Source organism: Anopheles maculipalpis, chromosome 3RL (genome assembly GCF_943734695.1).
Source record: "Anopheles maculipalpis chromosome 3RL, idAnoMacuDA_375_x, whole genome shotgun sequence".
Classification (NCBI taxonomy): Eukaryota; Metazoa; Arthropoda; class Insecta; order Diptera; family Culicidae; genus Anopheles; species Anopheles maculipalpis.
This window is the reverse complement of record NC_064872.1, coordinates 4,468,996-4,488,668: the sequence shown is the minus strand read 5'-3', so window position 1 is coordinate 4,488,668 and position 19,673 is coordinate 4,468,996. Positions and strand designations below refer to the sequence as shown.

At 43.8% G+C, this 19,673-nt stretch overlaps 3 protein-coding genes across 4 annotated transcripts in view; 2 read left to right on the top strand and 1 right to left on the bottom strand.

Annotated features, from left to right (window-relative positions):
- LOC126564216 (uncharacterized) overlaps window positions 1–19,673 on the top strand; it is a 444,146-nt gene that overhangs the window by 116,921 nt on the left and 307,552 nt on the right. The window lies entirely within an intron of this gene.
- Window positions 1–19,673, bottom strand: part of LOC126564527 (protein kinase C and casein kinase substrate in neurons protein 1) — a 424,303-nt gene that overhangs the window by 341,420 nt on the left and 63,210 nt on the right. The gene's annotated exons all lie outside the window — the stretch shown is intronic.
- Window positions 17,737–19,673, top strand: part of LOC126564265 (homeobox protein invected) — a 57,433-nt gene continuing 55,496 nt past the window's right edge. The window contains 1 exon segment of the mRNA XM_050221264.1: window positions 17,737–19,299. Coding sequence (XP_050077221.1) covers window positions 17,748–19,299 — 1,552 coding nt within the window. The 5' untranslated portion in view covers window positions 17,737–17,747.

Here is a 19,673-nt window from a genome sequence, read left to right as displayed (position 1 = left end):
GATGCGCAAGTTGAAGCTGAAGCTGCCGGAAGGGGTTTATGCGATCATCTGGGGGTATGTGAATATTGCCGGTGCCCAGTTTATGGCACCGAAGCCAAAGTCGGAACGGATCGGAGAGCTAAAGTGTAAACCGGCCGGTTGGATCGAGACGTGCAGTAAGGCGGCAAAGCACGAGTTCCAGACGGACGATAGGGGGACAACCTTTGCGATTAAGAACACACACACGGGCCTGTTTCTGACGGATGTCGAGGGTGCGTTCTGCTATGTGGAGACGACACCACCGGACCGGTGGACGGTGGAAATTATCAAGCGCGGTGAGGATGTGTGGTACAAGATTACGAACCGACGGACGGGGAACTCGCTGGTGCCGGCTGGTGAGGTTCGTGTCGGTATCGATGACCAGTGCGATGGGTTCAATTTGGTCGACTTTAACGAAAGGTCGCTCGTTGTGGTGCAAAAGTTTGAGCTTCAGCGTAAGAAAGCGGCTTGTAATATGCAGTAGGACAGTGTTGGAATGTGGATTAGCTGACTAAGTTAGACGAGTTTGGTGCAATTTTATTCCTCTATAGGACGGCATCCTGACTCTTACAATAAATATGTGTTACTTAAATGTGTTCCACGCGTTGTTGTGCCCTTATTGTGCGAGCTTAGTGTAAATGAGAGTTCCTCATCAAGTGCTGCTCTGAAGGAAGCAAAACAAATTTTACCACTTCGTGACAGCAATAGAGAAGGAACTCCTGGAGAATTTGAAATTCGAAACCCGTTGTAGAATTGCTGGAAGAAAAATGTCACCCGTATTCATCAATCGCATCGTTACTCCCCGGGCGAGGGTGACCTTTCGCCATATTCGGTGTGATGTTGTTTTCTTTTTCGGGCGGGAAAATAAAAACTTACACAAAAGTAAGTGTGAAAAGCAATCGAAGGCAATCAATCTCAGCAATCCGGTGGAATGGATTGGACTCTTGTGTTCTTTTTTTTTCCCTTTTTCGCCTGTCTGCCCTTCTCTTCTCCCGTTACCAAGGAGATTTCAAACTTTTTTCTGGCGTTCGATGACGATTGCATGCCGACCGTTTTGCCCGGTCGGGGCTGCAAATGTTAATCAAAGTTTGATAAAGAATTTGATCGTTTAATTCTATCGTTCTGCGTCATTTAACACGGGTTTTCAATAAAAAAAAAGTTGGTGCTTTTTTTCTTGCTTGACTTGTGTTTCCGTCTCGGAATGCCGTATCCAAGGGGAGCGAAAAAAGAAGCCGAAAAGGGATGGTTTTTTTTTACCTTATTTTATTTGTTGTCTTTAAACACCGTTTGCATCTAATTGTTTTCTTTTTGTGTTGTTTTTTATACTTTTATGTTTTTTTAAACTTCATCTTGAAAGGAAAAAAAAAACTTTGGTGATGATTGTGTTTGATTTTATATCTTTTTTACTACATAAAACATTATAAAAATTCGAGTTTCGATTTCCTCGAACCAAGTTTAGATTGTTCTGCTTTCTTCCTAGCCTTTTTGCTTAGTTTTTTTGTTTGTTTGCTTGGTTTGGAAGAATTTTTAATTTTTCTCCCTGATCGGGAAACGCCAATTTGTTCCGCTTTCGATTCACTTTATGTGTGTGTGTATATCAGTTTGTTTGTTTTATCTCTCCCGATTGTTGATTTTCCCGGCACGGCGAGTTTTTAAAAAGGGGGAACCTACCAAGACTGACAATTAAACAGATCTAATCTTAGAAGGTGCGAAAGGACGTTTCTTCGATATGTTGCGAAAGGTGCGAGAAATGACTGTTGTAAAAAATTATCCTAAAATATGATTTTTACTTAAGAAAGTCTCATGAAATTTCTACACTACATCACTGATTAAAGTTCATTTAAAAATTTCATAAACAATTTACAAGATTAAAAAAAAACTATTTCCAATTGAAAGAGATGACGACAACATTTGCAAAAAAGAGCACTAAAATGTACATTAAAGCAGAATTCATTCTTTTTTTCCCCTCTTTTCCCTGTCGTGACGAAAAGCATAGCTAATGGAAAAGGCAAAGGAAAGCGATGAGGTGTCAACTCTAGGAAAAAAAAACTGTCTTTCCACGACCACGGAAAGAAGGAAACACATGCACACAGAATCACATTCCAACCTGAAATGAACGATGGTGTGAAAAATGTTCACTAATGGTGTGCATCTCCGCACCCTCCTTGGGGTTTTTATTTTTGTCCTCCAAGTGAATCAATTTAAAAGGAGTTTTCCTTTCTATTTTGATAATGTGGTGTTTTGTTTTAACTCAGAGAAAAATTACTTTCCAAGTGTGTTCTGTGTGACATTGATCGTCTTTTACTCTGATATGTTATGTGATTAGGCTTGAGTGATTTACTTACAATTGCTTCTTGCTATTATTCTTTTACTGTTTTATAATGACTTTCCCAATTAGTGGTTTAGTTTGGGATGTGTTTTTTGTATGTTTTAACCTTTTGTTTTGCAAAACCTTTTGTTGGTTTTTACTGCTTTTTTCCTAATTTTCGAGAGTATTGTTCGAATTATTTTTAATTTTTAAATACAATTATCTATTTATTATATACTTTTTAAATGAAGGTATGATATCATACTATCCATTTCTTTTGGATTATTTAGTTTTTTATTATCTTTTTTTAAGTTGTATAGAAAAAATGTTTTTTTACATTAAAATTAAAAAAAAAGTAAAACCCCATTCGATATAGTCGAGCGGACGATTCCTTCCTTTTTTATTTATTTCTTTTCATCTCACCGTGCCCGAGAATGTTCGTTTCATACTGTTCTGCGCTCTAAACTCACCCCTTACACACACTCACACACCCTCTCGTGTACCCCTGCGTAAAGTTGTGCAATTAATTAAATTTTATTTGATTAGTCAACTGGTGCGAACTGAATGTGCTTGCCCCCGTCCAATGGAAAACGGCGAAAAAATGGAGAGAAAGAATACAAAAAAAGAGTAAAAAAAGCAACAAAACATCCACTGGAGGACACCCCTCAGCAGCCCTTCTCAAAATGTGAGAATCCCTTTTTCTCTCCCACCTTCCAGGAGAGGGCCTTAAGGCGATAATCTTTGGATGTCGAAAATGGGAAGCTGCTGTCGTCGGCCAGAGTGTGCCAGAATGTCCAGCAAATTATGCGAAGAATGCTCGTGACACGGTGCAATAATTAAAAGTATGTACCATCCGCATGAAAAACCAGGTGAAGAAACAAATGAAGAGCAAGCACAACAACCGAAAAACAAAAGAACAATAACATTTGCACCTATCTGAAAGAATTTGGGAGAAAAAAAAGGACACCGGACAGAGCCTTTTTGGTTAGCGAAAAAAAAAGTCAGAAAAAACGAAACATAAAATTCTCAAGATGGCGACGGAGCGTAAATTTACGGGTTTGAATGTGGAATGGCAAGAAAAAAGAGAAGCCAGAACAGAAGGTAAATTGGGTTGACGTAATTTAGGGACATTTTATTTGGCTCTCCGAAAATGGAAACTAATTTCGTAGCGCTTTGGGTTTAGTGGACGGGTGGGTGGAACCATTTTTTGGCTAAGGTTTTTGAGTGCCCGCTGGTGCAAAAACCTGCGGAAAGATCGTTATGATTCAATTTGATTTTTTTGTTTTGTAACTTCCCGAGAAATAATAAGTTAAAAATTGAGATTGTGACAAAAAAAGGGTACCACAAACGGTAATTGAAACGAAATTGAATCGAATTAGATTTACATTTTTAATATACACCTGAAGGGTTGTATTTTAAAAAGAGTTACTAAGCTTAAGCGGACGTTGCCGACAGGAACGGGTATCAAATCCCGTCCGAATCGCCGTGCCAGAAGCGCACTGACTGTCGTTCTACGGGTTAAATTAAGTCAAGGACAGCCAAAAAGGCAGGCCAAGATCTCTTGAGGTTATAAAGTGTTTGGAAAATATTTATGTTATAAATGCTTGTTTCTATTTGGAATGTTTTTCTCGCCCTTCCATATATCACTTGCCTCATAACTACTTAGACCTAAGACTTACGATGTCCCAGACTTGTGTATCTTGAATCAATATCCATGGACACTACCATGTAAGTAAAAAGATCCTAGAATTCTTTCTCCATTTCCAGTGAAGTACATCAAATCAGTCAAAGACTTGCTTGGAAATAAATAGTTTTGCAATTGGTAGAGTCGATCAGATGACTTTTTGCGGCAATTGATGGCAATGGCGATAATGGTGAACTCGAATCAATAATTCTGATAAGTTGAGCCTTGCTTTTATAATAATTTTCTGGCTGAACAATCAACCTCTATCGCATGAAGCCTAAAACATGTACAACTGGACGTAAAACAACTCCGGAACTCCTGTTCTATCAGAAAAAAAAAAACAAAGTAAAGCGACCCGGAATGGACCAGGACGACAATCAAACATCCAAAACCGAGCATGCCCGGGATAAAGCAAAGAATAAGGAGGAAATGCTTTATTAATATTAAGAAGAAAAATAAAAAAAATAATACAATCATTAAACTTATTGCCACCAGTGTAGAAAAATAGTATATAAGATACATAAACTGTTTTAGTTCTAAATCTACTTTTAATATACTTATACATTTTATGCTAAGTTTCCTCCATTTTCTTGATTAAACCTGAAATAAGATGCTCTAACAAATCACCAGGAGGAAGTACATTTTGGTACTTTCCATTTTTAAAAAACATACCTGTCAAACCTATGTCATGGCGGTTAGGGGACAATAATGATGATACTTAACCAACAGCAACCCCTTTATGCCACACTCATATGGTGCATACAGACACACTTAAACTCACCCTTATTATCGTTCGCAATGTGATCGAAACAATTGTCTGGCTGGGAGCAAAAAACGAGGAGGTGTCTCTCTAAGGAGAAATAATCCTCACACTAGCCTCAATATTTCAATTGGTCGCGTTGTCTTCCCATACCATAACAAAAACCAAGGGGCAGTCGGTAGGGTATAATATTACAACTGACCCCACCGAGCTGCACAACCTACCTATTTAAAGTTTTGTTCCACGGGACAGACGAAAAAGAGTCTAGCGGGAGTACGTACATTGCACATCTTCTTTATGGGGTTCCGTACCGTCCCTTCTGACCGTTTTGAGACGCATTATTATTTAATATCGCGGTACAAATGGGGCATTCCGTACGAAAGCTGTTTATTTAATGTATCGACCACAAATGGCCGAATGTAGCGCACCCCCACCCCAAGGAGGAGTCGGCCATTCGTATAAATGGGAAACGTAAAATTTTCGAATCGGTCTAATCGGGTGGCGGCACCGTACACCGGTGGTAATTGTCGGTATGCTGCGGACAGTAATAGCTTTATAGTGAAATTGTATGAGGGTTAAAAATTGCTTCATTCATGATGCTGCTGGAATAAAATAGCAAGGAAGTTAGTTAGTAGTGTACTATTATTAGGGAGCTATAAAACCATGTCTAGACAATTGTAGCTTAAGAAACGCTGGTGAGATGAAGGTGGTTGGGAATGGTATGGTAGTACAAATGGTGTAATTATGGTGACCGGGACCGGTGTCTTACTTTGTTCCTTAATTGCTCCAATCGTTTCAATTGAGTGGAAGTTCGGTTACACCGTTTTATAAATGATAGATTTCTGTTTTGCTTCAAAGCAGTAGAAAATGGACCGTTAGGAGATGGATCGTATTGTCGATTAAATTTATCATCTACGCTGTTTTACTTTTATATTCCTTTTTAATTATGTTTTACTACATTTTTCTCATGTTTGACAAAGTTTTCACTTATTTTTATTGATTATTTGGCCTTTTACTGTAATTTTCTTCTTCTTCTTAGGCTGCTCAGGATTGAGAACGTCGCGTCGACATGGCCAGGTCTCCAATCGGTTTCCAGGGAACTCGGTCTAGGGCTGCAGTCCTCCATCCACGGCTGCATCCGATCTCCGACAGATTAGACTCCACTTAATCCAGCCAACGAGGCTCGCTGTGCTCCTCTACGCCTCGTATCGAACGGATCGCTGACGAGCACTTTCTTGGTGGGGCATGAGTCTGGCATCCTCATCACGTGCCTCAGCCAACGTATCCTTCCGGCTTGGACTACCGTCTGGATATCATCACCGCCAAACAGCTCAGCTAGCTCGTGGTTCATTCTCCTTCGCCACACGCCCTACTCGCACACACCGCCAAAGATAGTCCTTAGCACCCGCCGTTTGAAAATGGCGAGTGCATGGCAAGGGGGGAATTGTCCCAATGACGCGTGAAAGGTCCTTTGGCAGCCAAAATTTTCCTTAAGATGATCGTTCCTTCCTTAAGATGATCGTGAAAACATAAAAGGTGACAAGCGCGTGGCATAAGAACTTATTCCAAAATATTGAAGGTTTCAACAAACAAGCGGTTTTTGCAGGCATAAATATTAAATAAGGAACAAAAACATTGAATGGTCGACAGACAAACCACAAAAATACTGTTAAAGTACTCGTAGTCTACGATGTTCATACTGCATAATACTTTAAATGCATTTTCCGTGAACGTGACTCATATTTCCTTACCGCAGCATACGTTTAATGATCGTTGACGTGACCAGTTGCTCCCTTTTTTCCTTTTACAAACCGGCAGCAAACCATTATAACGTGTGACACCTATTTTTTGTTGTTTTGGGATGGTAGTTTATGCGTGATCCTACACGCTACTACTGCAACGGCTGCCGGCCTATTAGCGCAAAATGGAGGCACATACGGTTTGGCGATCTCGCGGCTACCAAATTGTTGTCGCATCCAATTATGTTGGCGTTGATTGCCTTAAATGCTAATGATAACATCGGACCCAATTCGAGTGAAACACGGTGCCGAAGCAGGAGCGCAACATAGTCGTGCGTTTGCCCCGGGGTGCGCTGCCTCCGCCGTTGGGTGCATGTTTTTCGCGCCCGAATCGTGTCGTACCTCCCATTTCAATTCGGTGAGGCTTCCTACATCCTGCCGGGATGCATCTTCGTGCGACACTCACCTTCCTAGCAGTTGTCGATTGGATGAAGCTTATTAATGTAAGCCTCATTATTGGTTTCTGGTGCTACAACGAGCGCAAAAGAGGGAGCGAAAACAAAAATGGGATCATTCGGTGGGAACAGATGGAACTCTGGTCGGAACAACTTGGTGAAAAGCGTGTCCGACTGCTGCTGCTGCTGCTGCTGCTGCTGGATGTAATGAGGAAAACAAAGCCGTAGTGTTACGTTAATAAAGTGTTTGATCAGCAGCAACAGCAGCAGCAGTTTGGTTCGTTGTGTTTTGCTTTATTGCTCTACCTTTCGCCATTCATTATCACATTTGCATGCCATGTGAGGCAGGCAGAAGCTGAAGCGAAAAGCGAACGAACAAGGGGATAAAGTGTAAATTGTCGGAATTGTGGTAATTAAAGGAAGACGTGGATGTGTGCTTTCGGCCATATTAATAACACTAATGAGGAACGGTTTTTTGGCTTTTGTTGTTGCTCTGTGATTTCAAATTGTGCTGTCTCGTACCAAATTGCAACATTTGGTACGTTACGTTCAACAATATTTTCCCTCCTGGAGGCTGTAAAATAACAGATTCGGTAATGCACGACCCAAAAAATAGACTTGAACCATTACTGTGTAAACCTAACATACTGCGGTGTCTCCTCGTCTATTTAAGTGGATCAACTAATCTTAACGACTCAAGGAAACCTAAGTCTTTTCTTCTTGACTTAACGACCAACTCCCGGAGTAGGCCGGACATCGAATGACTTACGAGAGACTTGCTAAATACCACGTAGCTGGATAGTCAGTCTCCAGGCAAACGGTCCGGATAGGATTTGAAACCAGTCCTTCCATGTGAAGACCGATACCGCCTCGGCTGTCGGTCTAATAAGATGGAATTAGTTTTAATTACTTTAGTAAAGATGCTTGCTGCACACGAGTAAACAGATGTCTGGGGTCCATTGATTGCTTGAGGATTAACCTGTTTAATAGTGTGAGGATTGTAGGATAACTTGCTGATCGCTTCATATCTCACAAAAATCATGAAAAATCTCCCTCAAGAAATAATGGCAAACATTCCCTCCAAGAGTAGCTACTTACGCTATCAAGTGAACCATTTTCCAGCATTAGGCATTAGTCTATAAGAACTCCACCAAATCAGCTGTTAGAATTCTTTTTAAGAGGCATCAATCCAGGCATCTCTTGGACCTAAAGAAGTCTAATTTGCTGTATGCGAAGAGACCAAAAAATCATGCAGGCAACGAACGATCACTTACAATCCAATGCAGAAGAAGTCTCATAAGATAACCACATACTCATGAAGCTATCGCCACAAAGAAATCACATCCTCCATAACCACACAATTGAACTTTAATGCATCGTTTGCTCCCACTAAGTTGCGGTCATTTCTTTGTTCTCGTTTTAGTGTCATCCTCTAATGGTGCCCTCAACTGTGGATGACTCTCAAACACATCCCGAACCCACAGCCGGCCGTTTGACACCTGATTTGATGCGAAATCGTTCACGTGACAGGGACTCCCTGCCAGATGTCCCTTGCCACAGTTTGCCGGAAGTTGATTCTCTGTCATAAGATTATGGATCACGTCCAGTTCCAATCCAGCCACTGTGGTCTTTCTAGCACAGATCATTAGCAACCACAAATTGAACGGAACGAAACGAAGAATCAAGTTCACCGGCAGCGCACCGGTGAGGATTCGGTAGCTGTGGAGCTCTATTTTATCATTCGCTTACCAACCGAAACATAAATCAATCATACACATGTTACCACAGCCGAGACCGGGACGGAATGGATCGGAACAATAATGAGTGACATTAATGATAGGTCCGTGATTCTGGCGGCTCAATCGAACCGTTTAAGGGGTTACCATTTTTTACGATATGACATTAAAATGACAACAGACGGCACGGCTGGTTAGCTTTGGATTGGACTATATTTCGATCGGTCGAGAGCACAGGAGAATCTTAGAAAATATTAAATTTGTATAGATTAATTAATTGTTTGAAGTAAATCAATTATAAAGTACTCCGAATATACGGCATTAAAGAGGCATCAACAAGCTGCCAAACGACGAAGCACCAGAAATCAGCGACCTGTGCCTTGTGCGACAGATGCTGAAACGACGTGAAAGAATTGTAGGCTTTCGTCGGAATGGCATTTTCCAACTCCAGCTCGCGGCGTGGATCGCGTCATAGATGGAGATCAATTATGTTTCGGTGTGGCCCTTCGCCGACCATACACCGACAAAGGTTCCAAGGGAAGCGAAGAGAGAGAGAGAGAGAGAGAGAGAGAGAGAGAAAGGAAAAAACCCCAAGAAATACTTCCCTATTTTTCCCTGTCCAAGAGCAAAAAAGCGTCCTCCAAAGTGTCGATGGGCTGCCCAGGCCAGTTGCCGACAGTCGATCGTGAAGAAGTTAATTTCCTATTTACTGTCGTTCGCTTCGCCCGGTGGATCTAGGGAAGGATTCTAGGCCTGGTCTGGTTGCTTGTTGGGAGGGAAAATCTCATTACAGTCGAATGGACGATCGCATTATGCGCCGGGTCGCTTGATGGCTGGCCCGAAGGATGGTGGCGATGCTTCCGGATGGCTTGCTGCTTCTTCACACCCCAAAGGTTGAAGCCGACGACGACGAACGTGACCGCAGCGGACGTGTAATGATGGTGTTGTGTGTGTTCTTCGATTGAGTGGCCGCTTTTGGCGCCGCATCGCCGCCACCAAATAAATGGCATTGGTACACGAGACAGAGGTAGAGGACACTTTCTGTTTTTTTTGCACCGAGTACGTACGTAAAAGGAAGTCCACGGTGAGATTATGCAAATGGGTGACCAACCGACCAACCGGCATTCAATTGAATTAGAGATGGAGCATTAATTAGATGTGTATGTGTGTTTGTGTGTGGTTAAGTGGGTGGTGGCAAACTGAGATTGATTTGCTTCGTCTCTGATCTGTCCCGATTGTCCCTTTTTGGGGAATTTTTCGATCGTGACGGTACGCCGATGTCCATTCAATCGCTGGACCGACGACGACTGGCGGCCGATTGTTTCGGTGCGCATCGGGTGGGTGGGATGGTAAATAAGTTTATTTTATTGAGCTGAGATAAAGTTTTCTCACGCCATTCCGGTGTTAAGTGGGTTGATTGAATGGGGGCAATTAAGATGAAAATGGCGGCTAGTTGTGGGGCATCACTAGCGGCATTGAGGGGAATTTGGAATAAAAATACTGGAATTAATGTCCAGTGATATCTAACACGGATTAAATCGAAATCATATAAAAAAGTCTTCTCATTGGAGTTCTTCAAAAGGGTTCAATCTACTATTGTGATTAAAGGTAGTGCGCTCCATCAGTAGTCTGAGGATTTAGTAACGAAATACTTGGTATTAATTAGTCTCGTAAGCCAATAGAAGTCCCTAATTAATCTAACCCGTGAGCTCCGAGACCCATTCTAATGTTGTTTGATGACCTGCTGCCTCTCAGCCTCTCAAAGGGCAGAGTTCATTCCGCGCAAGCTTTCTCGCTTTGCTCTGCGTTCTTTTGACAATCACCCTGACTATCGGACTAGGTGCGTGCTGCTTGGGCTCCAGCCCCGGGAGGAAAGGATGCTGAACATCAAGCAAATGGTCCGTGCTACGCTTGTTTTTTACGAACGCGATCTTCTGATCCGTTCCTACGTATGTGTCGTGATTTTAATGATGTTTGTGACGCGTTCGAACCTGGCATATTTAACTTGATGTTTGTGAACAATATAAATGTCCTGCATGCGTCGCAATCAGAGCTGTAATTTTATATCTTATTCGCATCATACTTGTATGCTATCGAGTGGGCCTTGTAAAGCATGAATTATGAAGTAATGAAGCCAAGAAGTCTTAAAGATTGAGCCTTAAATAGGACGGGTAAATCTTAAGTAGGAGTTCAATAGAAGCAAATATCATTTAAAGAGTCTTTAAATTATGTTTATTTCAACTCTTCACGAAATTGTATCCAAACTAACACTCGATTATCGTTTATTGATAGGATCACTCGTAGTAAATAGAGTTGTTTATCCCATTAATAGAATTTGTAACAATATCCTGAATGTTCAAAATTTAAAAATTTCTGGTGAGTTCTATATATTGTTTTATTAAGTAATCAAGAATAGTCTGTTCCGCTTTATATGAGAGCAAATACGTGCGGGAAACGTTAACACCTGTCAATGTGTCCCAATTACTTATCAATAATCATTTACGCAAAGCGACTTCTATTGGGAAACGTAGGAAGAAAACGTGGAACACCTCTCGATCCATTCTCATATTTCCAGAACTAATTGATTCCTGTATGGGTTTTTCCCAACCAGTCGTTGCCTTTCGTTCCAGCCAATCAGTAGGTGATTGCAATAACCTTCAATTATTGCACTAACTATACTATTTTGACACTTTAGCCTCAGTTCAGCCTGAATTACTACAGTTCCAAACGCAAAACACATTTTAAAAGCGACACTTCTGTGAGTGCAAATCTGAGTGCAAATATTTACCTTAAAATGCTCCTGCAAAATCGTGCCCAAAATACCGGTACGAAAACCCCGATAGTGTAGTGACTGCACATAGCACCAAAAATACCTTTTTGCCCAAATCGGTTCGGTGGCAATGCTCTGCAACTGCAGCAAAACGACGCCGTCCGTGGTTTTGCGTGCCTGCAGACAAATGGGAACATAAATCAAATACCAAATACCGTTCCATGGGGCCGAGTTTTCTAGCTCCACCGGTGTTGTACGGTGGTTTATCTAGACTACAAGCGTGAAGAAAAACGTCCTTTTAATTCCGGGCTTGGTAAGCAGGTAAAAATGCAATCCAAAAAAAAAAAAAAAAGAAAAGCAGTGGGCATCAAGATTTTGGAATTTTTATTTTACGCCGTTTACGTTAGTGCCGTAGTTCATGTGCGTTGTGGTTTGGTTGGGGAATCTTCTGTACAAATGTGGTTTCTTCTCACGCTAAGCCCAGCGTTTGTTGGGGTTTTTCGGGAAATGTTGCACAGTTTTAAGGAAGCAACAATTATTTGCCTGTGTGCGGTGTATTGCAGAGATGCAGGCTGAAATGAACCATGCTTTACCTTCTAACCATTCTAAGCCGTTTAACCTTGATGATACGCTCGATCGAGGGAGGGAATATAGTACACAAAAGACAGGTATAAATAATATGTCCTTCCTTCCTTTGAGGTTCAGTGATTAGGTTTTTTGTTTTGAGCATAACGCTTTATCCTCCCATTAGGGACAGGGGCTGTGTATCTGTCAAAACAGGGAAACATCGGGTTGGGAAAACGGATCAAAGAAAGAAGAAGGCCCTTCCCGACACTGGTCCTGCCCCTGTGGTGTTTTTTGGACAATTTTCACCCGGGTGATCCGTGTCGACGTCCCAAGGAATCGGCCATTGTTTCTGCCGCACTGTAAGCTGCCTATTGTCGGCAGGAGGGCGTTGATGTTGTTGGTAGGAATTTGGCAGCACGAATCAATATTTTGTCCCTTGCGAAAGGTGGTGGCTTTCGGTAACAGTTTTTTGATGGACTTTAGAAGGTCTTGGCGTCCCAAAGCGTTGCGAAAAAGGCAATATCTAATAACATGAAATCAAGTTGAACGTAACCTTCTCTTGCATGTAGCAACAGACAAGAAAACTATAAAAGTGACGTACAAACCGAAAGAATAATCGATAGTTAAGAACAACTTACTGTGAAAGCAAATAGCCGCAGAAGAATGGCGAAAGAAAACACAGCAGTGAATAAATTTCGATACATAAACGAAACGAAACAAAAGCGAATCACGAGTAGTAGCAGCAGCAGCAGCATCAATGCCTCCTTTTTGGGGGGCGCGTGTAATGTATAGAGCCTCCGGAGCCGTGAGCCTTTAATCGACGATGGCCGATGGACAACAAACGTTGCGGACACAATGCCACATTCGACATGAAGCGCAAACAAATAATAAGCGCAAAACATAATCACGCCGGGCTTTTGGCACGAGAAAACACAATGCAACACGATCGTTAGCGATCCTCGAACTCACTGCAGAACGTCCGTGGGGGACGACTTTATGCAAAATTCGTTAATCGAATTCATGATGTCGATTGGTGCCTCGTCGATGGCTGGGTCTTTGGGAAGCTTGTGCATCCCTGGCTAATAAGACCCAGGTGACAATGGGCGCATATGTGTGTGTGTGTATAAGAATCGAGTACGATGATCACGTTTCACGCCGAGACCTGAAGCATCGCAAAACATTTGGAAGATTTCGCGTTTACTTCTTTTTACCCAAAAGGGATCATGAATTCGAATGCAAGACAAAAAAGAGAAATGGACGAAACGGAGCTTCAAAATGCATGCCGAAAGGAGGAAGCTGCGAAGAAGTTTTTTTGTTTGCATTTAATTCAATTTGCCTTCACCCTGGTCGAATCGAAGTCGTCAAGCTGTCTCTATTGGTTGCATTAGCCCCAAACTGACAGACATACGATGCGCTTCTCGCTGGTCCTCGCTGGTAGCACGGCTAAAAGAACGCTTGACGCCCAACTGGCTCCCGAATATATGCAAGGCTGGTGAATATCCATGTTTGGTCTAATGAGGCAGAAATGGTTGTCAGGTGAGAAAATGTTTTTACCACCATTCTCTTCACACGAGGCAAGCGATCGCTCGGTGTTGGTGATCGGTTTTGGGGGCAGTCGCCTTACAGGGAAGGAACAATATGATCGATCCCTTTACGCTTGTTTTGCTGGGGGAAAAACGTGTCGATGAGATTTGCGTTCTTTGTGTGGCTGATGTGGATGATGATCAGCAATACTTGCGTTTCCCCGGATCTGATTTGCATAGGAAGGAATTTCGACCGATGTGACATTACATACTCGGGGTGGGTGTTGAGAAGAGTACTCATGCATTTGCATTTAATGCAAATAAAGGATCAAATTTGATGGACGTGTTTGTGAGCGTTGTTGGAGAAGAAAATTGTTTCCAGCGATTCTTTGGATGTGTCGTCTCTCTCGCTCTCCTAGTTTGTGTGGTGTTTCCAGGCCTGAAAAGTAGAGCCTATTGCGTAGAATTTATTCTTTCGGTGTTTTTCATGAAAATGGCGACATGAACTTTGTGACGTTGACTTCTTTTTGTTATAATCTTGTCATTTTAAGCAACCTGGACTTAATTTAGTCTCTTTATAACTCAGAGTCTGCACAAATAAATGAAAACAAAGTCTCCAGTCCCCATCCTATGTGATGGAGAGATTAATGTTTTGCATGAAAGTTCGGCTTAGCTCTGGCTTTCCTGACCGATTTAGCAGTCATGATGTTGTCCCCCCATATTGTCTGAAACGCTAGGCCAATAGGATTGGATTGAGGATCGACGAAGACAAAATACCTGCTTGCCGGAGGCTTTGGTGGTGATAGAGCTCGACTCGAGCTCGATGAACGATATACCGCACCTCGATATGTCCGTTAGTCCTCTGCAGGTACGAATCCTGGACCACGCTGAGGGAAGACGCCAATGCACTCGTCATTTTCGAACGGTGGGTGATAAGGACTATCTTTGAAGAATAAACCACGAGCTAGCTGAGCTGTTTGGCGGTCCTGATATCCTGACGGTAGTCAAAGCCGGTAGGATACATTGGCTGGAGCACGTGATGAGGATGCTGGACTCTTGTCCCACCACGAAGGTGCTCGTCGGCGACCCGTTCGATACGAGGCGTAGAGGAGCGCCTCGCGAGCCCCGTTGGCTGGATCAAGTGGAGTCAAACCTGTCGCTGTAAAGACCATTTCCCTGTAATGTTAGCATCAAAATTAAAGCCTATTTTACAAAAGAAACCTCACATTTTTTTACTAAAACTGTAAGTAATTTGAATATTTATTTGATTAATTGTATATTTCGATTATCAACACCTCAAAAATAGCTCTCTAACTCTCCCAAATGAACTACGCAAAAGAGGCGATTTCATCCACATATCAGCTACTTAACATTCCAACCAACGTTTGCAAATACCACTTCCCTTCCCGCAAATCAAGCCGACGCGTTTCAGCACAGCGCAGTTAGTCCTGCAGTTGTTAAGCTTTATCTGCTTTATATCCAATCCATATTATCCGATAAATAAACAGTTCATGCTCCAGAATGCAACCAAGCAAACGGATAAAATAAAAACAGATTCATCTCCATCATCAGCGTTCCCTAGCTTCGGCGATCGTCGTGACGCTGCGTTCTGTAACTCGCGGACGATAATTTACTACGCCACGGTTGCGGTGGGAGCGCAAGCAACAACGGCAAAAACTGCAGCGAGTTGCAAGGGCGCGATAGATAGAGACCGGGTCTCGGTCCCGGGGCACGGTACAACTGAGTTGCAAAAGTTGCACACGTTGGTGGATGATGGTAATCGGCGGATCGCGGATGGGCATGTTTTATCATCTTCGACATCGTTTCCCATCATCGGTGCGCCAGTCAGGGCATATCGGTAGTATGCGCAAAGGAATGGAAATATATTGTGGACCAGTCGGAACGGTTGAATGGAAAATGGTTTGAAGCCCGTTTGGAGGAGAAGGTGGATTAGGAGGGAAAGAAAAAGGATTGCGAGTGAAGATCAAGATGAACAGATAGCAAAGCTTCACCCTTAACTAAGTGGTTCAAGTTGAAATTGCTAGTTTTTGTGTTTGATTATCAATTAAGAAACTAAACGAGACTTAGTAAGACTGCTTTTTTGAGCTCCTAGATACATCAATAGATTTAACAAACGCTATGCTTTTATAGCACACTAAGGACTAAAGTTAGCAACGCACTGTAATCCAATCCATGTTCCCCGATAGATAACCATTTCGTTATCCAGATTTTTACTGTCCCTGAAAAAGCTTTTGTGCTGTGAACATTCTCCACATTTTGATTGCGGCATTCGGGAAAACGAAATCGAAATCAAGTAACAGCAGCAACAACAAAAAAAAAAAACAAAAAAAAGGCACAGTAATTTGAAACGGCAAAACCCGAGGCAGCATAAATGCTTCATAATGATATCAGGGGGCGAGAGGAAAGGGTGTAAAGAGAAGAGAAGAGTTGGATAACATTTTTATTCTATGTAAAACGGGAAAAAGCTTTCCGGTGCTGGCAGCCAGAGCTCATTAGCTTGGACAGAGGAGGCTCACAGACTCCAAAAAAACCCTTTTTTGGGGACATTTTTATCTCAACGAGCGAGGACATACAGAGCGTTCCTATGTACCGCGTGGGGAAGAAGCATAAAAGTCAACTTCATTGGAGTTGATAAAGGAAACTGTGGAGGAATGGTGCGAAGGGAAAAGCACCACCGAAAAACAACATGATGCCTCTAATTGCGGTTCTGCTTTTGTCTCTTCTCACCCGTTCGTGCGGCCGTGTCGATCTGCAGCGCCAGCGCTTTAATCGAGCAACCTTTTACAAAAGCATTAAAGCATATGCAGACGGAAAGAACGAACGGCCAAATAAAAACACATAAGACTTGTGTGTGGCTGTAGAAATAAAATTCGAAAAACCCCGAACCAAATATAGGGGATTTTATGTACTTTATGTACACGTGTGGCGATGTTTTTCTCCTCCCTTTTCGATAGAGAGCTTTTATCATCGAATCGAATCTGCATCGGTATGTGTGCGATGCTAGTGAACACGAGTGGGGATAAAAATGCCGCGCGCGCATGTGTGTGCGATGGAGATCGTGTGCAACATAATTCCAATAAGAATTATGCTTATGCTCCGCCTCGAAACCCACCCTTAAACCACTCCTACCGGGCGCTTATGTTTTGTAAACACACAGCTTCTTCGGGACGATTGTGTTGGTGCGATGAGTGCGCGATATTAATTTAATCCACAGCACAGCACAGCAATTCCACATAAAGCAAGCTTTCTCACTCTCGGGCGTGAGTGAGAGAGACCTTCAGAGCATGCGCCGGTGTGCGAGACGGAGCAAAAAAGCACTACACCCAACAGACGACGCCTACTAACGTTCGGTTTGGTGCCTGTACTGTTGCCGCTTGTGGTGATTTCTTATTGGAATTGCTTCTCAGTTGGCTCAAGTGTATCGCGATGGAACGACTGTTTTCGCGTTCGATTTTCGCGCTATCCCGTGCCGGTACCGTGTGCGAGCTCTGTCCCTGCTACACACCGGCCCGTTCCGCGTCCTGCGTTTGAGAAGCTTTTCCACATCGCCTTTCCTCTTCCCCTTTTCACTCTTTCGCACCGCCGCCACCACCACACCACACCGTCCTACCAAAGGGTCCCAGGCTGGATGATTGGCCGTGTGTGCTATAGTTCGGTTTGTTACGCGGAAGAAAAACGACCCGGACCGGGTGCCGTGCGGGAAAAAGCGATTACCAACGGGTGCGGCGGGTTGTTCGAGCTGGATGCTACTACTTAGCTAATTTTCAAACCTTAACGAGTTTTGTGTTTTTCCTGTTACGGAAACGTGCGCGTGCGACAAGATTAGCGGACATACGGGCTACGTTAATGTGTGTTTGATTCGTGTTGGAAATTGTTGTGGCTCTCAAGTACGCAGAAGTGAGTAGAAAATGAGCATAAAATGTTAGAACTAGTGTTCTGTTAAGAGTTAAAGAAGAAAAAATACTCGGAAATCATATCGAAACAGTGAGTGAAAAAGTGAGTGAAATTGTAGGAATAAAGTATGTAGCGACGGTTAAGAAACAAACGAAGAAGAACTTCGAAAAGAAAGTCAAGATATAAAATCAGCAAAGAACTGAAATAGCAAACAGACCCGGTTGCCCTGTTGTAATGCATGCCCCGTTCAACGGTAGTGGGTAGTTTGCAAAATGGCCACCATAATGTCGCACAATTTACCCCTCATACCACTACCGCTTAAGGCGGGTGTGGCACTGGCCAAGGCCAGCCTCATGCTACCCGGTGCCGGTCTGCTCGGACTTGCATCCGTTCCGGAGTCTCGGAAAGCGTCCTCCACGCCACCAGAATCGACGAGAGCTGCCGATAGCCCAAAGCCCCCGCTAGAGGATGAAGAGCTCGATCGGATGAGCTGCTCCAGCGATGATAGCGAGCTATCCGTTGGGCAGGAGGTCCCGGATGATTTGCGTGCCCCACCGACACTGCTAAGCGCACCCGATGACTTGAGCAATGATTCGTCCCGCTACTCGAAGGACACACCCTCGGAGTTAGAGTTTGCCGCACGGCTACAACCCGCAATGTTACGTCCTAGTCCAACCCGGCTGCACGAAGAATTCCTTCGAAACTCGCAACTTTACGCCGAGGAACTGATGCGTCAACAGATGCAAATAGTTGCGGCAGCACGCGGTCTAACGATGAGTCCGGCGAAGAGTACGCTCGGTGGACTACAGTCCGATCGAAGTCCAACACCGGGTGAACCGAGGATGGGCTTTCGACCGGCTGGTGGCACGCGCGGAGATTTCTACCGCCAGGATGCGTCCTCCCCAGGGGAAGGTGCGGGCGGGACGGGCGGGAACTTCCGAGGCATCCATTCCCATCTTAGTGCGATATCGCAGATAACGCAGAATCTAAACAGCGACTTTTCAAAGCTAACATCTCCGACGGCGTTCCGTACGTCGCGGGAAAGCTCCCAATCACCACCATCGGCCACCTCGAATCTACACAGTCTTCATCAGCTGCATCAGCAGCAACAACAGCAGCACCAAGCTCAGCAGCATCTCCACCAGCAACACCAGCAACATCAGCTAGCACTGGCCGCCCTCAACAACAACATCGCGGTAGCACTGAACGACCAAAGCCTTAAGTTTAGCATCGACAATATTCTAAAAGCAGACTTTGGACGTCGCATTACCGATCCACTGTTGATGAAGCGCACTCCCAAAGGTGGAGCCCACCATCATCATGTGCCATCGGCATCGGGGGGTAGAAAATCCGCTAGCAAAAGCCCGTCGGCAATCGATCTCAGCGGTGGGCTCGGTGGGTCTGAGCAAACGTCCTCCTCGTCGACACTAGCGCCACTGTTGGGCGGTGCGGTAACTGGACCCGGTAGCATAGCGAGCGCCCTGTCCACGGTGAAACAGTTCTGTACGGCGGTTAGTACGACCACGACCAGCAGCAGTCGGGCCAGCTCGGGGTCGGTGAGCTCGGTTGGATCTGTTGGTAGTGAGGATGTGAGTCCGATTTCGCCCCTATCGTCAACGGGATCGCTCAAGGGCGCGGAATCGGGCACTGGTGGCAATTCTTCGAGTGCAATGAATGCGGGAAGTGGTGCTAGTGGTGGTGGCGGTAGTGGTGCGGGGTCCAGTTCCGGGTCCGGCAGTTCGGGATCGGGCTCCGGTGGACCGATGGTGTGGCCGGCCTGGGTGTACTGCACACGGTACAGCGATCGACCTAGTTCAGGTTAGTGTTTTTTTTTTTTCTTTGGTCCTTAACATATTAAGTTTGAAACAAAAAGTGTATGTTAAAAAATAATGAAAGCTTTTAACGAGCTTGTAAAATTGGTGGAATAAGAATTGCTAATTCTGTCACCAGAAAGCAAAACGTGATAATGATGGACTCAACACAACCATGCTCTACACCGAGAGCAGTTAACATGGGAAGCTGGGAAGAAATTCCTTCTGGCTTTTTTGGGGGACATTCTGTATGAGACGGTCGGAATGCTTCAGCATTTCTCAGAATCACCTGCACTCGTACCCGATACAAACGGTCGCACAGGGAATTTCGGGGACAATGTTAAATTTTGTCCCTCAAGACAAGCCAAGGGGCCCTGATCTGTCTTT